The following is a 19,712-nucleotide window of genomic DNA, read 5'->3' as shown; positions in this document are numbered from 1 at the left end:
GTGGTAAAAAAGTGTGCTTCCTATTTCAATGACCATGATTTTAGTCTTTTTTCAAGTTAACAGTTAAAATCAACTTTAGGAATTAAGATAATGTATTTTAAAATATAAGGAGACTCAAATAGTGAATAAAAAAAATAAGACCACCAATTTGATGAAATAAACAAAATAAGAAGATAAATTTTACAATTAAACCTTTTTAAAATATTAAATGTATCAATCATATTCATAATAGGTCAAAATCCAAAAAAAATTATGATCAATCAATACATTTTTTTTTGCTTTTGGCAAACCAACCTTACCATGAAAGGAAAGTCACACACAAAACAAAACATATATGGCTTTCTCTTCATATACCTCACTCTCTTCCTCACATTGCAACAAGGTAGAATAAATAAATAAACGTTCCAAAAGCATGCATACACATTTTCCTCAAAACAAGAGAACCTAATCTAAGGCTAAACCATGAAAAGAAAAGAAAAGAAAAAAGAAAGAAAAGAGATCATTTTGTATGTGGAGAAACTGAGACAGTAGAAGGAGCCCCATCTTTTGATATGCTCTTACTATCTTCTTCCGGCACAGTAAATATTTCTTTTGACAGCATAGGTGGACTTGGTGAGACCAGAACATCCTCATCAGATGAGTGTGGAGAGACAGATAGTAACCGTGTGATCCTACTGTCATCCACAGGGTAAACTTCATTGACTTCTTCCATGCCCTCATCTATATACACCACATCCTGCATAGTCAGCTGATGGTACTCCACAATTTCCCTCAAGAAACGGTTTTCCCGAGAATATGTCTCATTCTCGCTTGCCAGACGAGCCTTCTCAGCTAGAAGTGTCTCCAATTGATGCCTTATCTGAGGAGCTCACAGATATATAAAGTTAAATTTCTCACTCAGAGATATTCTTTCATGCAAAACTCAATACAAGGCAGTCGATGTACATGATGCGTCATGCTCACGTGCATGCATCTACCTATGAATGAAAGCACTAATGCTTCTAAAAGATCAGCCATATCATCAGTCAACATGAAATCTCTAACACACACTCGTCGAGAATTAGACGTTCTGAGTGTGAAGTTTTAGACATTGAACATCTGTGAGTGATCCGATAACAGGTGGCCCAATAGACTCAACAACAATCACTAAAATAAGCTCTAATGGCAACTTAAAATTTTTGGGTTTGAACTTAGCTCAGCCCCAAAAACTAACTCATGAGACAAAGGTTGCACTACAGATATATACTATTTTAACCATATCACTAGTTAATGTGGAATCTCCATGGGACACAATACTCTCATGTTAGATAGTAGATGCTTAATACTACTAAGCACCACATGACATAACCAGAAACTTCAAATTTTGTTATGTCAATGTGAGTGTTCTAGGTGTATGAACACAAAATTGAAGTAGAGAAATATCAAACTAATCAATACCAGATCATCATCTTCACGGTTCTGTCCCTTATCGCTGCCCTCTCGGTCCCGGAGTACTTTGTTCTCTTCCTCAAGTTGAGCACACCTTGCTTTAGCAAAAGCCAAATCTGCTTTAACGGATTTTAGCTCGCGAAGAAGTAATTTTGCTTTGGCAGCTGTTGCCATTGCCACCTGCAACCACAGCCAAGGGAAATTATGCTTCTCTGGTCACACAAACAAAAACTGTCAATTCAAATAAACAACCATCACATTCTCGGTTTCATGTTCACAATGACAATTGGAAGCAAAAGTTAAACTTAGTTTCCTGCATCTACATTGAGTATGAATGCCTATGGGTAACAAAAGTCTAAGAAGCAGAACAGTTTCTTCAGGGCCATTTGTGGACTGAATTTAAATTAATCACTTGACATGGAACCAAGAGCACTTTTATGTTAACCTAAAATCTATTAATAACTCCAATATATATTATATAAGACATTGTATTTGTTTGCCTTCACTACTAGAATTAGTGAGGGTAGTGACACATGATTACATAGTTGCCACCTTACGTCGCGTGATGCCTTGAGTTTTGTTTCATGGCTAGATTGAGTCTGTGTCTGGTCTGCTTCTTGAAACGGATTTCTCAAATCTGAAGTTTGGTTTGTGTCCCCAAAGTTACTTCCTTTTCGCCTTATTTGAGTTCTCAGATCTGCTGTCTTACTCCCCACAATTGTTCGGCCTTCCTGAAGAAATTAGAGAAGCAACATTGAATTGGAGAAAGTGATATCTTAAATAAGAAAGTCTGCTTGTACTCCTATTTGGGATATGAATATCTGATGTACTGTTAAAACATGAAATTCAAATGAATTCATCAACAGCTATATTTTGTGTTTAACTCTGTTGTTTGCAAACTATAATTCCTTACACCATTTTAACGCTGATTGAGGGTGGTTAAATTATTGGTTAATAAGATATATAGATTGATCAACCGACTAGTAACATGTTACCAATTTTTTAGTAACTTAGCCAATTTAATAACCGAGTAATTGTCAACCAGCACGAAAACGATGTGAAAATTTTGTGTCTGCACGAAACATTTCTGAATTGTGTTGATGGAAATGACAATGTGCATCATAGCATATTTAGAGTAACTAGAGTTGTGAAGTAACCAATTGTAAAATGGAAGTATATATGATAAAGACAAGTATGTTTACCTCAAAAGCTTTCTCAAAAGTGTCACCTAGTTGATTGAGGGACGAAGTGATTTTATCCAAGCCCTTCCGAAATTTAGGATTGTCCATTTTTCTACTCGAGTCAAGGGATTCATATCCAGGCTTGAATTGTGAAGGGGAGTTCTAAGCATGTCAAAGAAAAAACATACATACACAATTAAGTTAATTCCAACCCAACTGAAAGAGTAAATGACAGACATATATTGATTCCAAAATCAAGAGTCTTAGTTTTATGCTTCATGTAATTTTTGGCAACATAATATCATATCTCCCTGCATCATATATAACAACAAGCGCCAAATTATACATGATAATCACCTGAACTGCAGAAGGATCTGAAAAGGTATTAAATGAGTGTGACTTGAGCGTTTGGGTTTGAGGCATGGTGTCATGTTGTGGGGTTGGCTTATCATCATCCAGAATTGATTTGGCTTTCTGCGCAATCACACCCCAGAAACCACCAGACTTGGAGTTGCCATTTCCATAAGCCCCAAAGCTCTGCATTCATTCATTCATTCGTTCGAAGAATTAATTAACTATATATATGTGTGTGTCTGCGTGCACAAAGATTGTGAGATAAATTTTGATCATTAAGTCAAGATTTCTCACACTCTCAATATACACACAGATATATGTGTGAACATATCAAGTGAAAGGTAAAATTGGTGAGAAGAGTTAATCTTGACCCTTTAATAAGGATTAAGATTATATTTGTGTAAAATCAATTTTGATTCATCCTTATAAGATTGAATTGTTAAGATTATCTCTTCTCATTTCATATTCTCACCTTCTATCTATCTAAATCTATTTGTCTGTCTACGAAATCAATAGTTTCAAAGTTATCACGGGAATTTGATGAGAAGTGTTGATACAATGGTTGCTCTAAAACAAAGAAATAGACACATTGAGCATCCAATACCTTGGATCTTTGATGGTCAAACTCGGCGGGGGCAAAAGCAAAGGAAAGAGAAGGTTCACGACGAGAAGCAGCAGCTTTGATGGCTTGAGCAGCGAGAGATGATGGTGGTGGTGTTGAAGAAGATGAGAAGATTGAAGGAGAAGCATTGTCATCTTCCAATGATGGATCATGAAATTCTTCCTTGAAGGTGGAAGACTTGGATATACCTTGCCTTCTCCTGTACGCCATGCCACAACAACAACCTCAGAAGAGATCACAAAACCAGAAACCAGGAGATTCAACTGCTAACCAACCAACTCTTTCTGTTTTTTTTTTTCTTCTCCTTGTATTTTTTTTTTTCCTATGGTTGGGGAACCATATATTATATTAATATTAACAATTGCTTCTTAATGACACATATCATACGGAGAGAGAAGGAAAAATAAATAAATGTTGCTTTTAACTGTAACGAACAGGTGTGTGGTGTGTCCCCTTCATTTAGGCCACCTTCAACATATATTTCATCTAGGCTGAGTAAATTATCAGTTACCCTTAATAGCTTCATAACAATATTTTTAATAATACAAAACTAAATAACATTTTACTTCTTGTTAACTAACTTTAAAGTTGTGAAGAAATATCAGGTGTAGGGAGGGGTATGGGGTAACCCCTTTAAAGGTCTATTCATGGCATAACATTTTATGTTATTCACGCGGGCTATCCTTTTTTTTTCTTTTCCTTTTTTCTTCTCATAATTCCGTTATTGCATGAGAATGGCAATAATGTTTATAAAAGGTAATTATGAATGGATGGTCCATTGATATTGATAAATGTGGTCATATTGATATTGAAGTATCAACTCAACCTTCATATGAAATAAATTTTATAGTAATTTTACTTTGGTATACATTTTTCAATTTTATTATTTTATTATCTTTTGTTATTATGATTACAATCGTATGAACCTCCAAGTCTAACCTGTTTAAGTTATTATCTTTGTCAACCAGGACAAATCAAACGAGAGGGAGGGTCATACGCGTTCAGTGACAACTCAACTCATAAGACAACCAGCGAAGCAAAACCTATTTGAAGCATAGATTGGCCATTACTATACACAGATATGATTCTTCACTCATTCTTTTCAAGTGATATGCTTCTGTAGACCATCTTCTTATTGTTAACATTATTATTATTAATTCTCAACAAGCTTTTCCATGTGGCAACTTTAGTGAGGCCTTTCCCAATAAACGAAGCAATTTTGTGTGCCATATGCCAAGAATATAATTGTTTGGCTTAGCTTTGAGACTCCACCTCAAAAGGAAAGACCTTTTCCACATAGTTCAACACTGACACCAGGTTTTTGTAGGCCACAAAATGTAAACATGTATGAAACTAGATCCATCACTTGAACTTCAAAATTGAACACTACTCGGGAGGTAACAGCATAATTGGATGTTAGGTAATTTTCTAAAAAGGTTATCATATTTTACTTTAATATAACAAGAGAACATTTTAAATGGCCAACATTTGGTCCTTAAAAATTAATTGCATAAGATCTTTAGCCAAACATGTATATATATAGAACGATATCTGCACTAAAAGATTCTCTCATAAACTGCTCAATCCATCTTTCACTAAAATCTCTATTTTGGGATCCATGGACCCCTTCATTCACCATTCACAACAAGGCCGACAAACACCAAAGCATGTTTTTTATTTTTATTTTTTTATAATCATATTATTAGGATTGAGTATTCACTAATTTTATTAATTATTAATCTTTATCAGAAAATGTGACTGATTATTTTTTATGAAAATCTTCCTTCCCAATCACATGTTTTCGTAGGCAAAATTAAAATTCAAGACCTTACAAAAATTAAATATAATATCATTAAAACTAACAACTTGTTACTAAAGCATGGTTGGTCTTAATGATATTATACCTTATGGAAATGTACTGCTGATTGGTTGTACGTTGTACCAATGTGACCCACTATGCTGCGTGAAACTTTTGGGCTTGCACCATGTAGTGGATTGGGTTAATTAAATACGGGCTTGATTTTCACAACCCACAGTTATCTTCACTCTTCCTAACTTTTGTTTTGCTTACAAAAATATCTTTGCCGGAAACATTTTTGTTGTGTATTTAATACAACAAATATATGCTTTATTCAACACAACAGAAACACGTTTGTCGAAAACCTTTGGTATTAGAGAAATAGACTACTTATACCGTCGCAATTCCATGGATTCTAAACAATCAACCAAATAGACGTTTGTTTGCTGGTAAAATCATCGATAAATTTTGCAAGTCTGTGTCCGAAATTGTATATTATTCTATTCTAATCTAATATTTTTCACATAATAAAAAATAATTAATAAACTGAAATGTGTTCCTACTCTTTCATTGTTTTATTTAAGCTTTAAAGTGCATAATCTTTTATACTATAGTTTTTTAATTTTTAAAACTATTAATAAAATGTAAAAAATCTCATATTATATAGATTAAAAAAATAGTTTATATCCCTAAAAAATAGTTCATATTTGGTCATTGTTAAATTCGCTTCAATATCATAATTAAAAAAAATCTCTTGCATTATGGTTTACACTTCTAATATTATCTCTATGAGCTTTCAAAATCTTCATTAGGATGTTGTCATTTTAGAGATTTTTTCATGTTGGTCGTGAAAAAAAGCAAGGTTACATGCCCTAGAGAAACCAACTAACCTAGCCCAAATGGTCCAAAGCTAGTAATACAAAAAAATTACAACGGTACCGGTGACTAGTGAGAAAACACCAGATACGAAGAACAGCACGCTTATAATCCTAACATTTAGGTTGTGTTTGATTTAGATGATGAAAATATAAGATTTTTTTAATTAAAATAGAATGTAAAAAATATGAATCTCATAAAAAAAATATAAATTTTTTCTCAAATATTATTTCTCTCATCTTTATCAAACATACCATTAAGTCAATCATTGATTGCATAACTATTTTTCACAAATATCTTAAGCAAAAAGTTAATAAGTACTTTTATTGAAAAAATAGTCGTACAAGTTTTTTTTTATAGAAAACTATTATCAATATTCTCTTATCATTGTTTTAATACATTTTATTATAACTAATAAAAATAATTATTAATTTCTTAACCATGTCCCTAGAAGACTTGTTAGTAAATTTGAAGACTTGTTATATCTTCAAAGTTCAGACCTAAATTTGAAGATTTACTTTGCAGCTTAAGTAAATTACGCAAAGTTATCTTAAATATGTAGAATAAGAAAAACCCATCACTTTGCAGCTTAAGTAAAATAGGCAAAGTTATCTTAAATATGTAGAATAAGAAAAACCCATCACCCATTCGAAAAATCCATGCTTTACATAGAAATAAATAAGAATTCAATTAATATCTAATATTTTTATACTATCATTTAATAAAAAAATGTCAAGTATAAATTTATTATATTTTACAAAAATTATTTTAAATATCTTGTGAGAGATTGTTTCTCATTGATTAATAGTGTAAAAATCTGTACATATTATATTATAAAGGATGGATAGATTTAACATAGTACAGAACTACAGATACATATTGTTTTTAAATCATGTTGTCAACTTTAAAAAAAGCTCGAAAAGGCTTTGTGTTAAAAAAAATACTTTCAAACATACTTGTTGTATGTTGAAGTCCCTATCATTATAAAGATAAATGGTTTTGCTTAAAAAAAATAAAGATAAATGATTTAACTCAAGGTTTGGCAGTTGGCATGATTATGACGCCATAGCGTGGGGACAGACCGACAAATTAAACATAGTCTTTAATTGTAAATAATTATGACATTCCCACTTAATTACGTAGTTATTTGTTAGTACAGTATTGAATAAAATTTACTGAATTCGTAAAATTTTGTGCGAAACTGGTTTAATAGGAAATTTCTATCATTTCGTGAATCTTAATAATTTTTTTTACGAGTGAATCTTAATAAAATTAAACCAATAATAAAAGAATAAATTAAACGTAGCCTTTAATTGTAAATAAGTTTTATGACTAAGGGGGTGTATTGGATTAAGATTTCAAAGGATTTTAAAAGACTTTTTTATGATTAAAAAGTCTTGTGGTATTCAATCAAGATTTTTATAAAATATAAACAAATCTTGTGGTATTCAATTAAGACAATAAAGATTTTTTTTTCAGGGCAACAAAATCTGTTGGTATTCAATTGAGATTTCTTACCACTTTTAAAATGTCTTTTGGTATTCAAAAGTAAATAGATTTTAATGGATTCTTTTGTGGAATGGATTTTGAGAGACTTTTTAGTTAGAAATACACATAAAATACTCCTCCAACAATCTCACCCAAATCCTTGAGACTTTTCATAATCTACCAAAGACTTTTTCTTCTCCTGCCGAACAAGACACAAACCACTACCAGGTTCATTCTGTTACAACTTTTCAATCAATTTTACCTATTTTTTTAATGGCAATCGATAGTCAATATTGTTCATACTATATGTATATTACGCAAATCAAAAGAAAATGGTGTTGTATATGCTTCAAGATTTCGTATTCATATTGTTTTCAACGTCCAGGCAATGAATATGCATCAAAAGAATGGCAATTGATATGTATCAAGATTTCATATTGCTTTTTTTTTTTAGTACTGTATATGCAAATCAAAATAAAAAACTCTTTTTTCTGTTTCTTCAACTTGTTTTTTTACAACGTCCATTATTATTATTATTATTTTCTTGTGTTATTATTAAAATGTTAATTATTAATGTGTTATTATTATTTTTTTGACAGCGTGTTATTATTATTATTATTGTGTTAATAATTTTTTAATTGTTATTTTGTTAATAGTTTTTTTTTAAATGATTTTATGATATATTAGTATTATTTTTTTTTTAAATGATTTTATGATATATGAGTATTATTTTTATGGAAAATAGATTTTAAATGATTTTATGATATATGAGTATGATTTTATGATATATGAGTATTATTTTTTAATAGTTTTTTGTTAATAGTTTTTTTTAAATAATTTTCTTCGCAAAGAATGTCGTTCTGATGAATTTCCAGTGGAACCTACTGACGAGTCTTCATCTTCATCTTCAGTGTTACCAAATTACGAAGACAATGATCATGAACTCATTGTTCAAACACAAGAGCAGGAACGAGAAGATGCTAATATATGGAGGACTAATATAGGTTCAGATATGTGGAGAAATGCTAATAATTAGGCGAACATGAAGTGAGAATCACTTTGTTATTATTTTTTTAGGCAATAATGACTTTGTTATTAAAAGGTTTAAAATTTCTATCGTTTTTATTTTCTTTATTCAAACATTATAATTTATTTATCATCTTTTTCATTCACTTTTGTAACTTTCGTTATTTTTTTGTTTAAAATGTATTAATCTTTCAAAATCTTAAAAATCCATAAAGTACTTTGAAATCTTAAAAATCTGTGTTAGAAATCCATTAAAATCTTGGGTTAAGAATCCTGATTGTAAAAAGTCTTTTAAAAAAAATCTTTTAAAATCCCACAAAATCAATACAATCCCACATAATCTTTTAAAATCTTCAAGATTATTTTTGTCAAAATATTCTCTCAAAATCCCAATCCAATACACCCCCCTAAATTTTGTCTGCTTGGTCATAATTATTCTTATGAATAACTTATCTTAGTTACTCGGAAATCAAGAAGATGATTTTTTACTAGAAATATTAATTATTTATCACATTAAATAATATAAATAAAATAATATTATATTTTTTTTATCGTATTAAAACTTTTTTTAACTCAGAAACTTATGTTCTCATTTCTCATTGAATAATTTTGTGGGAAACATAATTTTAAAATAAATTATTTCCCATAAATATTATTTTAATAGGAATGTTATTTTTTTAAAAATAAAACAAACACTTTAGAAAATTAAAAAATTCTTCTACATCAAATCCTCCTCAAAGTTATACCAATGATAATTTATTATTGATTAGTAGTATAAAAAAATTCTACCGAGAGTGTGTGGTCGTTACACTTTTTTTTTTTTTTTTTTACTTAATGTTATTCTAATAAAAAATTAACCTCATTCTTAAAATTAAAGAAATTAAAAAAAATTCAGAATTACAATTCAGAATCTAACAGTTTTTATTTTTTTTACTGAATGTTATTCTAACAGTTACTAAGTGATAATGTTACTACTACATTCATGTTAAAGAAATAAAATGAGAATAAGTAATTAATTTTAGACAAATAATAAAGATGTAATAGTTTGAGAAATTTATTTAAAATTCACCAAAAAAAAGAAATTTATTTAAAATTTGCTTAATGCTTAACAGTAACACGACTAAAAAAAGGTGATTTACCAAGAAACAACAATAGAGATAGGGAAAACGTCGTCGTGTTGACGAGGCTGGCGGAGTCGCCGGCTGAGGATTTGATAGAAAGAAAGAAACAGAAAAAAAGGTTTCTTCTTCTTCTTCTACTTTTTCTTCTTCTTCTATGACTCATTCTTCTTCTTCTTCTTCTTCCCATATCGAAATCGAAATTCATCACTTCAAATTTCACATCCCTTTGGTGCTTTCTTCGTAGATCCCACTCTCCGCTTCATCGTGATACCTCACTCTCAGGTCATTTTTTTTTCTCTCACTTCAACCCACAAATTTTATGCCATCTCACACCGTTAAAAATTCGTCCTTTTCACTACCCCCACATTGCTTCCATTCCTATCGACGATTTCCCTCATCTGGGTATTTCGTAATTGTAGCGGTTTAGTTGCGATGATTCGAATATATGATAATATAATATTTTATAATTATGTATTTTTTTAATTTCTTCCTTGCAATGTTTGGCAATGCACTGTACGTTATTCCTGAATTCACAAGCTTTCCACTTTCCACCAATCATATGCATTTAGAGCTAGTTGGGCATATCATGAGATGGACCTAAAATTGAATGATTGAACTGGTTAGCATCTTTCTGCCACTAATTGTGTGAGCGGTTGTAAACTTGATTTTGAGTGATCCTGATTTTAGTTGAAGGTGAATTTGAAGTGATGTGATTTATGATTGGTAATTTTTATTTAGGAAGTAAGTTTGTAGTGAAATTTAGTATAAAATTTTCAACTTAGCATGGATGTTGTATATATTTTTTCCAGTTGTAGTTAAACGTGATTTTAGGAGCGAAGTTGATTTTTAATCACTGTAACCAAATATGCAAAAGTTTGCCAAAATCATGTTTTGCCAAAAGTTGATTTTTAGGAGCTGAAATGCTCCCCCATACTATTAACCAATCCATGTGCATGCAATCAGATTTGAGCTTAACTTACATGATTTGATGAAGTTGGTGGTCTTACTGGTCTGTTGGGTTGTGTCGTTCTTAGACGTAGAATAGTCCTAGTGCTAAGTATTACTAGTTATTATTATCTCTCGTTAACGATTAATTTAGATTCCTTGTTATCGGCATTATCTGGTTTGTTTTGATTATATTTTATTGTCTTTGATAATTTAGATTTTTATGGGGTTTCAGATGGCCGCAAATTCTGGGAATATCTCGTTTGCGTCGTCTCAGTCTAGTTCACAGATTCATGGGAGCACTGATACTGTCCAGGTTGCAGTGTGTTCTCTTTGTCAAAAGGCCCTATCACCTGATAATGAGATGGCAAGCGATCTTGCTAGCAGTGGTGTGTGTGGTGATTGTAAATTTTTGTTACTTGAAGACTTTGGGAATCATACAGTTACCCAAAGCTCACGAAGGAGGCTTAGAGGAAGATTCAGGCACAATAGTTCTGAATCCGTTGAGAATAATTTCTCACAACAGATTCCCCATGTGGTTAATACTGTGAGACAACATCAGTCAGCTGTGTCTGGGGAGGATGATCAACTTGTAGATGGTGATACCCCTGCTTGGTCATTGCAATATGCTAGTACACATACTACCCCTAGTGGGTCTAGAAGGTGGAGGCAGGTTCTCTCTGACACTGACAGTGATGGTTTTGATAATTGGAATTCTCTTTATGGTGAAAATGAATCTAGTGCGAGTTTTAGACAGTACAGAGTTCCCCATGGCGAGACTGATTCTTTCTCTCACAGTGCTTATGGAGGCGACTCAGATATCTCTATGGATACTCATAGTTTTGAAGGCACTGGAGTCTTTAATTTACCAGATGAAGGAGATGAGTTTGACAGTGATACTGACATAGATCCAATGCATGCTGGTCTCAGCCAATGGATTTCTACTGATGAAGATGATGAAGAAGAGGAGGAGGAGGAGGAGGAGGGGGATAGGGAATGGGAATTAGCCGAGGCTGAGGAAGCTGAAGCCACATCCCACCTTCAAATTTTTTTCACCTCTAGTCCAAGTGAGAGCAGGGATCGCATTAATTCTACTGAATCTGGGGGAATGTTTAGCCAGATAATCCGAGAGACCTGGCATGGTTTTGAGGATGTTGATTTACCTCATGGAGCAAACTTTGGGGATTATCTTGATGCTAGACATTTTGAAGATCTGCTTGAGCATCTGGCTGAGAATGACAGCTCAAGACGAGGAGCGCCTCCTGCTGCTGTGTCTTTCGTGAATAATCTGCCACGTGTAGTCATTGGCAAGGAACATGAGAAGCACGGCGAACTAGTTTGTGCCATTTGCAAGGATGTCTTGGCACCCCGCACTGAAGTAAATCAACTTCCATGCTCTCACCTTTATCACATCAATTGCATTTTGCCATGGTTGAGTGCCCGAAATTCATGTCCTCTTTGTCGGTACGAACTTCCAACTGATGATAAGGACTATGAAGAGGGAAAGCAGAACATTGATAGTAGAAATGTGATCCATGAGAGGCAACGAATAGATGTAACAGATGATAGTTATTCTGATGTTTCTGATGGAGATGAGGTGAATGGTAGTGGTCAAGGTGGAATACGGCAAAGACTTCTGAGCTCAGGTTCCACTGTGGATTCTTCTGCAACAAGAAGTGGTAGAGGAAGATGGTTTTTTCTTGCTGCAGCTCCAATTGTTAGTCTAGTGGGCATTGTTCTTGTCTTGTGGTTGGGTAACAACTCTCAGAATGAAGGAAGTAGACATCTGGGCAGTCACTACTTATCCGGGCAAAACCAACACGCTGTTCATGCTTATTCCTCTCCAAACCAGAGGGAGAGTAGAAGCAGAAGGTGGTGGTGCCCATTTTAAGCACTTCTCTAATTGTTTATCAATAATGCCTCATGATGGCCACTTGGGATGAAATTTTTAACTGACTCATGGCGTGCCTTTTGTCCTCACTAATTCAAGAAGACATGTACAGATTTTAGTTTGTAATATCGTATCTGCTTTCTGTTTCTTGTTTCATTTCTTTCCTAGTTTGTGCTTCGAGGACCCAATACCTAAATATTTTGATTATCTATTGTTGATGTTTTAGTGTGTTAGACCAAAATCAGTCATTCAACTGACGGAAATTACTTAGCTTGGAAAGCACCATTATCACTAGTATTACTATAAGCTTATTTTGTTGCAAATTTTCCAAACCATGGAATCCAATTTTTCCATTTGGCAGGTTATCTGATCCTTAATTAAAGTTTTTCTTTGATCTATTAATTTGTTAACATGTGACAAATTATGAGAGTGTCATGTCGGTCAAAATTGATGCTGTTAATCCAAACAATTGGAAGAAGGATCAATTTGGTCTAACATGAGAACTACAGGATCAACGTTAAACTTTTTAAATTCAAAAGACTAAATTGAGTCCTAAAATATAAATAGGAATCAAAATTCTATTTGTCTTTGAAAAAAGTTGCTACTTCAACTACAAAGTCAACTTTCTTTTGAAAAATGTTTCAAACTCCATCAAATTTCAAGATGTAGGAACATGGATAAGAACTGATGCCCCCTTAAGATTGATACCCCTGGACCTAGGGAGTTAGTCCTTTTATATCAGCCTCGATGGATTATCAGTCCTACTAGGTATCAATCCTAGAAGGTATCGATCCTAGGACTAGGCTACAAAACTTAATAAAAATCTTATATAGGAACTAAGTTGTAAAACTTCATAAAAACCACTTCTGAGTATTCGGTCTTCAATCAAATCCGTCAAATTTTCCACTAATATATCCAAATCCAATAACTAGAATCAGTGATACTCCTTAGACGTCACACATGTAAACAATTAGAATAGGGAAAAATATCTTCTACCCGTTTTTAAGGTCTAGTTTACTGGTTTATATGTGAAAAATATCATGTTTATGTATTTGTGTAAAAGCTATCGACGTAAAATTTTCCTTTACACCACCAGCGACAATAATAAACAAGGCAAAAATTACGCTTTTCTCTGGCCACTAAGTTATGACAAATAACAAATCTCTTTTGATGCAACAGAGAAGGTTGTCTTTTTGTGTTTTATTTAAACTAATGGGAATCAAACTGGGTGACAACGAATGATGTGTAACCTATTCAAGCGTGGCATGTGAATATAATGATTGATGATTTCTCTCGTACATCCTAATAATGCATTGAAAAAAAATATTCCAGTATATTGCTGGTGAATGTGTTCACCAACCCAATTTGGAATAGTTAATAGACTAACATAATTCAGTAGGCAGCAGACATTTTGATCGTGATCATCATATAAAGGCATTTTGTATAAAAATATTGGGGTTTCTCTACTAATCTATCATCAAAATGAACAAAATGAATTGGATCAAATTTCTCTATACAGTCTCAGAAGAGTATGTTTAGATATAGAATAATCCATCCTGCCATTGAGAATATAGCAAAAATATGAACCCAAAACAATACAGCAGCTGCATTCCTCCCACAACCTCTTAAATTAGCAACAGCACCTGTGAGCAAGTAAAAAATTTGTGTTAAAAATCAACACAAAAATTCTCGTCCATACAAAGTCCAACATTTTTTGTTATTTGTTAACTACTAGTATATAACAACAATCTTGTTTACAAATGAGAAAAACCCTTTAGAGAAACTTAAGATTACTAAACAGCAACTATTTCCCACCTTTCCACCCACTTTGTCAACCCAAGAAGAACCTATGTTGTGTTAGTTAAGTGTGAGTATAACAGAGTTTGTTCTTTTAACTCGTAGAAAATGTTTAAATGTCTCTACCAGTAACGAGTAAGATAAATGTGTGTGCTATACCTGCAAGGACGGATGTTGGCATTGAATGCTGAAGGAGGAGGACAAATCGAAACATCTTGTCATCAGAGGGAAGAAAACCAAGCTTGTCAGCCAACGTGACAATCCCAAGTCCAACCAGAGGCACTAAAAGTAACCGTGCAAAAATAATAGCAGCAGTTGTCCGAAAACCAAGCTTTGAACTTCCAGGTCCTGCAACCAATACAAAATGCCAGCCATGATTAATTTAAATGCTTCAGTCAAAAGATCATTTAATTCATACAAACTTGACAAGTGACATTGGTTAAATATAATGAGAACACTAGACATAAACTTACCATCAATAAGGTTGCCTCCCAGTGCCAACAGAATGCAAGGAATCATGGCCTCCCTGATCACCAAAGGAACTATTAGACTGTATCAAGTATCAACTATAAATAGCATCATAAGTATCCCTAAATGACTTCTGACTGAGAAAAAATAATTTATCACTTTATAGAACTAAGATACTGGGACTTAGTTCCAAAACACATTTTTGAAGTTTCTTGGATTGACTTGTAGACAAGATTGAAATATTTTCCTGAAAATATTTTTTGTTTTAAATATATTGTTTTGACAGAAAAGAGGAAGGAGGATAACATATTCTATTCTATACTAATAGCTGAGCATAAATAAAATATTGACCCCAAATTGTTTAATGTTTATATAGTTGTAAACCTAGTTAAAAGAAGAATAATTGGGTGAAACTATGAGTTACTCCAGGCCTACTCTTTGTTATTTCTGATAGTAAATGTTTTAATATATTGTTGCTTAGTTTTCTCGAAGAAAATGGTTCAACTGCCAATACCATCTAAACTTTTAACCAAGGACTTACCATCAATGTGACAGAAAATGCCAATAAGTGATTGATTATCCTTTAAAAATATTATCCATGGCCAAAAAGAAAACAAAATTGTTATATGTAAAAGTTGGTAAGTTGTTCAATAATAGACTAGTGAATACTTATATTATAAAAGAATATAAACTAAATTTCAGAGCACACTCTACATAAACATAAAAACATTCATTTCATTAATTAAATGGGCATACCCAAGAATCATGCAGCTGTCTGTAAAGAAGAACAGTGGACCATCAGGTGTAAAGATCAGTTTCTTGAGAAATGGGATTGCCCCTAGTGTCATGGCAAGGATCTGCAAAACACATACAATACTTTCAACTAAAAATCAACTCCATTAATATATCAACATCACACTGGTCTATTTACCACAATACCAGTAGTAACTAGTTCAGAAACATTGCTTCTACTATATCAAGTCTACACATGTAAAGTATTTGCTCAGGGTATTTGATTATTATGAAAGTAGGTAATCCTATGCATCTGTTTCCTTCTGATTTTTAAGCATAAAAGGAAAAAGTAAGTTCCAGACCACTATCCTCAATGCTTTGACTAGAAGTCTAGAACTATTCTTGACCTGGTTGCTCAGAATCTAAAATTGGATGCTAACAGATTCGTTCACAGGAGATCCAGATTTTTAGTGTTTCTCTAATTGATCTATCAGATTTTGCAGAAAACACATCATACATAAATTAGATAACCCTATCAGGAAAAGCAGGGTATAACTCTCAAACTCAATGGAGAGGGATGAGGAGAATCCAGTATATAAAATGAAAAAAAAAAAAAAACTAGATGACTATAAGTTCAATATAGAAAAGCTTACTGATGCAATGATAGGGGGTTGAAGAATTTGCTTAAGCTTCAATTTCTCATATAGGAATGCCAAGACGTCTTTAATCTGCACCAACAAACATGTGTTAACCTCATATCCGGGGAAGAATGACATATAAAGGAGTAAAACAAGCACTCACTAGGAGTTTGAGTGCATAAATATAAAAATTAAACCATCACAATAACTCATCAGAGGCCAAATAGAGAAATTTTAGAAGTTGAACCCCTGAAGGATATAATATAAGAAAGAAAAATTCAAATCAAAATGTATGTCAAGACAAATTAGAGAACATAGTTAAGAAAATAACATGAAGCTATATAAACTCTTATTTTTACACAAAACAGTCATGAAGACAATCACACTACAGTAAAGATTGGTACAAATTTCCAAGGTTACATGGCAAGGTAGTCAAGTGTCATCTACTCAACAAAAGTGCAAAAAGAAGGGGGAAATTCTGATTTAGATTATAGGTAAATATACTTGAGAAAAACATAGCATCAGTATGTACATGGTTGTCACACCTTGCCAGGGTGACAAAAATAAGTCAATCTCACCTCCCACTTCTTATTTTGAGCTGTTGAAGTGACCCCCTCCTCATTAGCGAGCAATGGAGCTTGTTCAGGTGTAGCATCACTCATTGGAGTGCTCTTCAAGGGAACACTTTCATTATCAATCTCAAATGTGCCTTCTGGAGGAGGCGCCAACATTTGAAATACATATGTATATAGGATGATAGCACCGACCTAAGACAAATGAGAATTAATAACTCCCAATTAGTACTAGGTTTTTGTTTTAATGGGAGTAGAATATCTAGAACAATCTTAAACATATGAACTAGTCTAAATTATAATAAAGACCCTATATATTGAAAATTGTGTAAGAAGTGAATGAAATATTAGGGAATGAACAAGATATCAACACAACTAGGACAAGATGCAGTAGTTAGAAAGATATCAAGAACCTACCCACTGGCCAAATGATACATAGGCAGTTCCATCTGTGCTGCATTTTTCCATGTCTCCAAAGGGATTGGATTGGTCTCGACACAAAGCAGAAATCAGGACAAGTGGAACATTCCCAATATTCCCTGTATAATAATTTGCAATCATAAGACTCAAGACAAAGCAAAACCAACACATGGATTCAAGTCCTAGTTATCAAGCAAGATTCCAAATGTAAAGAAAGAAAAACAAGGTTGACTCATGAGTCATGACCAGCGTACCGATTCCAATCTGTACAATTGTAAACTTAAAGAAAGGGTATGGGGGACGGACGATCGTGGCAACAACAAAACCAATGAGTGAGCCTGCTATGGAACTCAGGACAACATTCATAGGAATAAACCACCTGCATAGAAATTAAAGATCAATAATTTGGTATATGTATGTGTGGATACGAAATAATAAAAGGGAAAATAAAACTGGGGGCAAATTGAATACTAGTTACGACAACTTACCAAGCAAGCATCTTCTCCAAAGTAACAGCTTGTCCCAATTGGGAGAAAATCAAGCAAGGTAGCAAGAGTGTAAAGACCAGCTGCAAGAAGCAACAAAAGGATGAGTGAGAATTTGATGGCACACGCCACATGCATCAAGCACACGCACACACATACATGCATACATAATTGCATACCCCATTCAAAAGCTTTCTTCCAGAAGCAGGCAAGATGTTAACATACTTGGAAGCCATAAGGAGTCCCAAGGAACACATGGTGAACACTTTAACTATGGGCATCACAGCAATTTTTATTGACCCCAACAAGGATTCTCCTCCTGCACCCTCATTCTGCAGGGCCAACAGGATCCTCTCCACCGTGGCCATTGCTATTTGGTGCCCAAAAACCAATTCAATCTGAAACTGTTCCCAGATAACGAAATTAGACTCCTTGATTGAAAGATAAAAAAACATTCCACAATCTAACACAATCCAAAATTGCAAACACAATTCAAAAATGAAACTTTCAAATCAATGACTTTACCTCATGCACCTATGAAGGAGCTGAAGAAGATCTTGGCCTTGCACCGTCTTTGGCTTGAGAGAGAGAGAGAGAGAGAGAGAAGAAGAAGAAAGAGGTTTATTATGTTATGGGTCAGTGGTGTATGAATGCCTTCTTCAACTAGAGCACGTGAATAAGAGAATATGATTCTGTTCTGTTCCTTGTTCTTCTCTTATTTATTTTTTTCTTGTCTCTCTCCTTTGGAGACACGAAATCAACAAACAGAAACAGCCCTTCAAATTTAAATGATGTAGCTTTAATTAACACACTTGTCCTTCTTCATCACAAATTAATGAAAAAGATTGGTAGTTCCAAACAAGCCGAAAGCAAGGGAAGTCCACATGTCCACACATATTTGTATAAATTTTTCCAATTTTCTTTTAGTGGCGTTACAACGTCAATTCTTTCCCTTCCAACTTACGTAACCACCATTCTTCTATGCTATTTGAATACTAGATAAAAAAATTAACACATCACTGGCATATATAATATTAAAGATTCACTAATTATTGTTATATAGTTCATATTACTAGTCAAACAATATAGAAAATTTTACATTATCAATTAAGATATGTTGTAATTCAATTTTATGTGAGAATTTAATTTTGTATTAAAATATGTTGTAATCACATTGTATAGAAAGATAATGCTTTAAAAATATTTTATTTCATGTTAGACTAAAAATAATCGTGGATTCGAAGGACAAAAAAAATTTAAAATTTGGAAGATTAAAAAGATGATTTAAATTTAAATGAATAAAAACATATTTAAGTGAAATAAATTAAGTTCTAATAATTTGTAGAAATATTTTGATTAACTAAAATTATAAAATTTCAAATTTCACAGAAAAGCAAAAATTTGAAAATTTTAATCTTTAGTTTTTTTAAGAAATTTCAGCAAGTTGGATTGAATTAATTTTAAAGAGAAAAATTATTTAATTCAATCATTTCATTTTTTTAATTCACCGTCTAATTGATTTAATCTCAAACTTATAAAAAAACATATGTGTATGTATAAGTTTGTTATACATTGGATTAAATTAGTTTTCAAAATTAAATTTAAAATTTGATCCAATTTAATATTTTTTTTTGTTTTTTAATTGATCTTTTACTATTTTGATTGGATTAGATAAGTTCATGAATACCTCTATTTTATTTTTCTCTTCACTCTCCTCATTCTATTCTCCCCCCTCTCTCTTCTTTCTCTCTTGTCTCTTTCCTCTCTTCTCTCTCTTTTAACATTGAATTGATTTTTTCAGGGATTAAAACTGAATTTCATTCACTTTATGGGGGATAAAAACAATGATTTAAATTTTTAAAGGATAAAA

At 32.7% G+C, this 19,712-nt stretch overlaps 3 protein-coding genes across 5 annotated transcripts; 1 reads left to right on the top strand and 2 right to left on the bottom strand.

Moving 5' to 3' along the window:
• Positions 1-211: 211 nt before the first annotated feature.
• LOC114367158 lies at positions 212-4,021 on the bottom strand. The gene is made up of 6 exons (XM_028324267.1): positions 3,568-4,021; positions 2,967-3,146; positions 2,631-2,771; positions 1,986-2,159; positions 1,438-1,608; positions 212-859 (listed from the first exon to the last, which is right to left on the bottom strand). Exons 1-6 carry the CDS (start codon positions 3,793-3,795, stop codon positions 500-502), a joined length of 1,254 nt encoding a protein of 417 aa, XP_028180068.1. The 5' UTR covers positions 3,796-4,021; the 3' UTR covers positions 212-499.
• A 5,881-nt stretch (positions 4,022-9,902) lies between these two features.
• LOC114425289 lies at positions 9,903-12,997 on the top strand. 2 transcript variants are annotated; one of them, XM_028392158.1, is made up of 2 exons: positions 9,903-10,012; positions 11,075-12,997. In XM_028392158.1, the coding sequence occupies exon 2, from the start codon at positions 11,075-11,077 to the stop codon at positions 12,728-12,730; it is 1,656 nt and encodes a 551-aa protein (XP_028247959.1). In that variant the 5' UTR covers positions 9,903-10,012; the 3' UTR covers positions 12,731-12,997. The 2 variants fall into 2 exon arrangements, with proteins under 2 accessions (XP_028247959.1, XP_028247958.1); XM_028392157.1 differs by having other exon boundaries at positions 9,981-10,176.
• A 1,046-nt stretch (positions 12,998-14,043) lies between these two features.
• Positions 14,044-18,663, bottom strand: LOC114425758 (protein PIN-LIKES 6-like). Of its 2 annotated transcripts, XM_028392714.1 has the most exons (11): positions 18,368-18,663; positions 18,022-18,246; positions 17,846-17,925; positions 17,612-17,736; positions 17,355-17,476; positions 16,944-17,132; positions 16,381-16,455; positions 15,752-15,852; positions 15,001-15,053; positions 14,687-14,875; positions 14,044-14,373 (listed from the first exon to the last, which is right to left on the bottom strand). In XM_028392714.1, the coding sequence occupies exons 2-11, from the start codon at positions 18,208-18,210 to the stop codon at positions 14,252-14,254; spliced, it is 1,245 nt and encodes a 414-aa protein (XP_028248515.1). In that variant the 5' UTR covers positions 18,211-18,246; positions 18,368-18,663; the 3' UTR covers positions 14,044-14,251. The 2 variants fall into 2 exon arrangements, with proteins under 2 accessions (XP_028248515.1, XP_028248516.1); XM_028392715.1 differs by lacking the exon at positions 18,368-18,663 and having other exon boundaries at positions 18,068-18,184.
• Positions 18,664-19,712: the final 1,049 nt, after the last annotated feature.

This window comes from Glycine soja, chromosome 9, assembly GCF_004193775.1.
Source record: "Glycine soja cultivar W05 chromosome 9, ASM419377v2, whole genome shotgun sequence".
Taxonomy (NCBI): domain Eukaryota; kingdom Viridiplantae; phylum Streptophyta; class Magnoliopsida; order Fabales; family Fabaceae; genus Glycine; species Glycine soja.
This window is presented reverse-complemented; position numbering and strand designations above follow the sequence as displayed.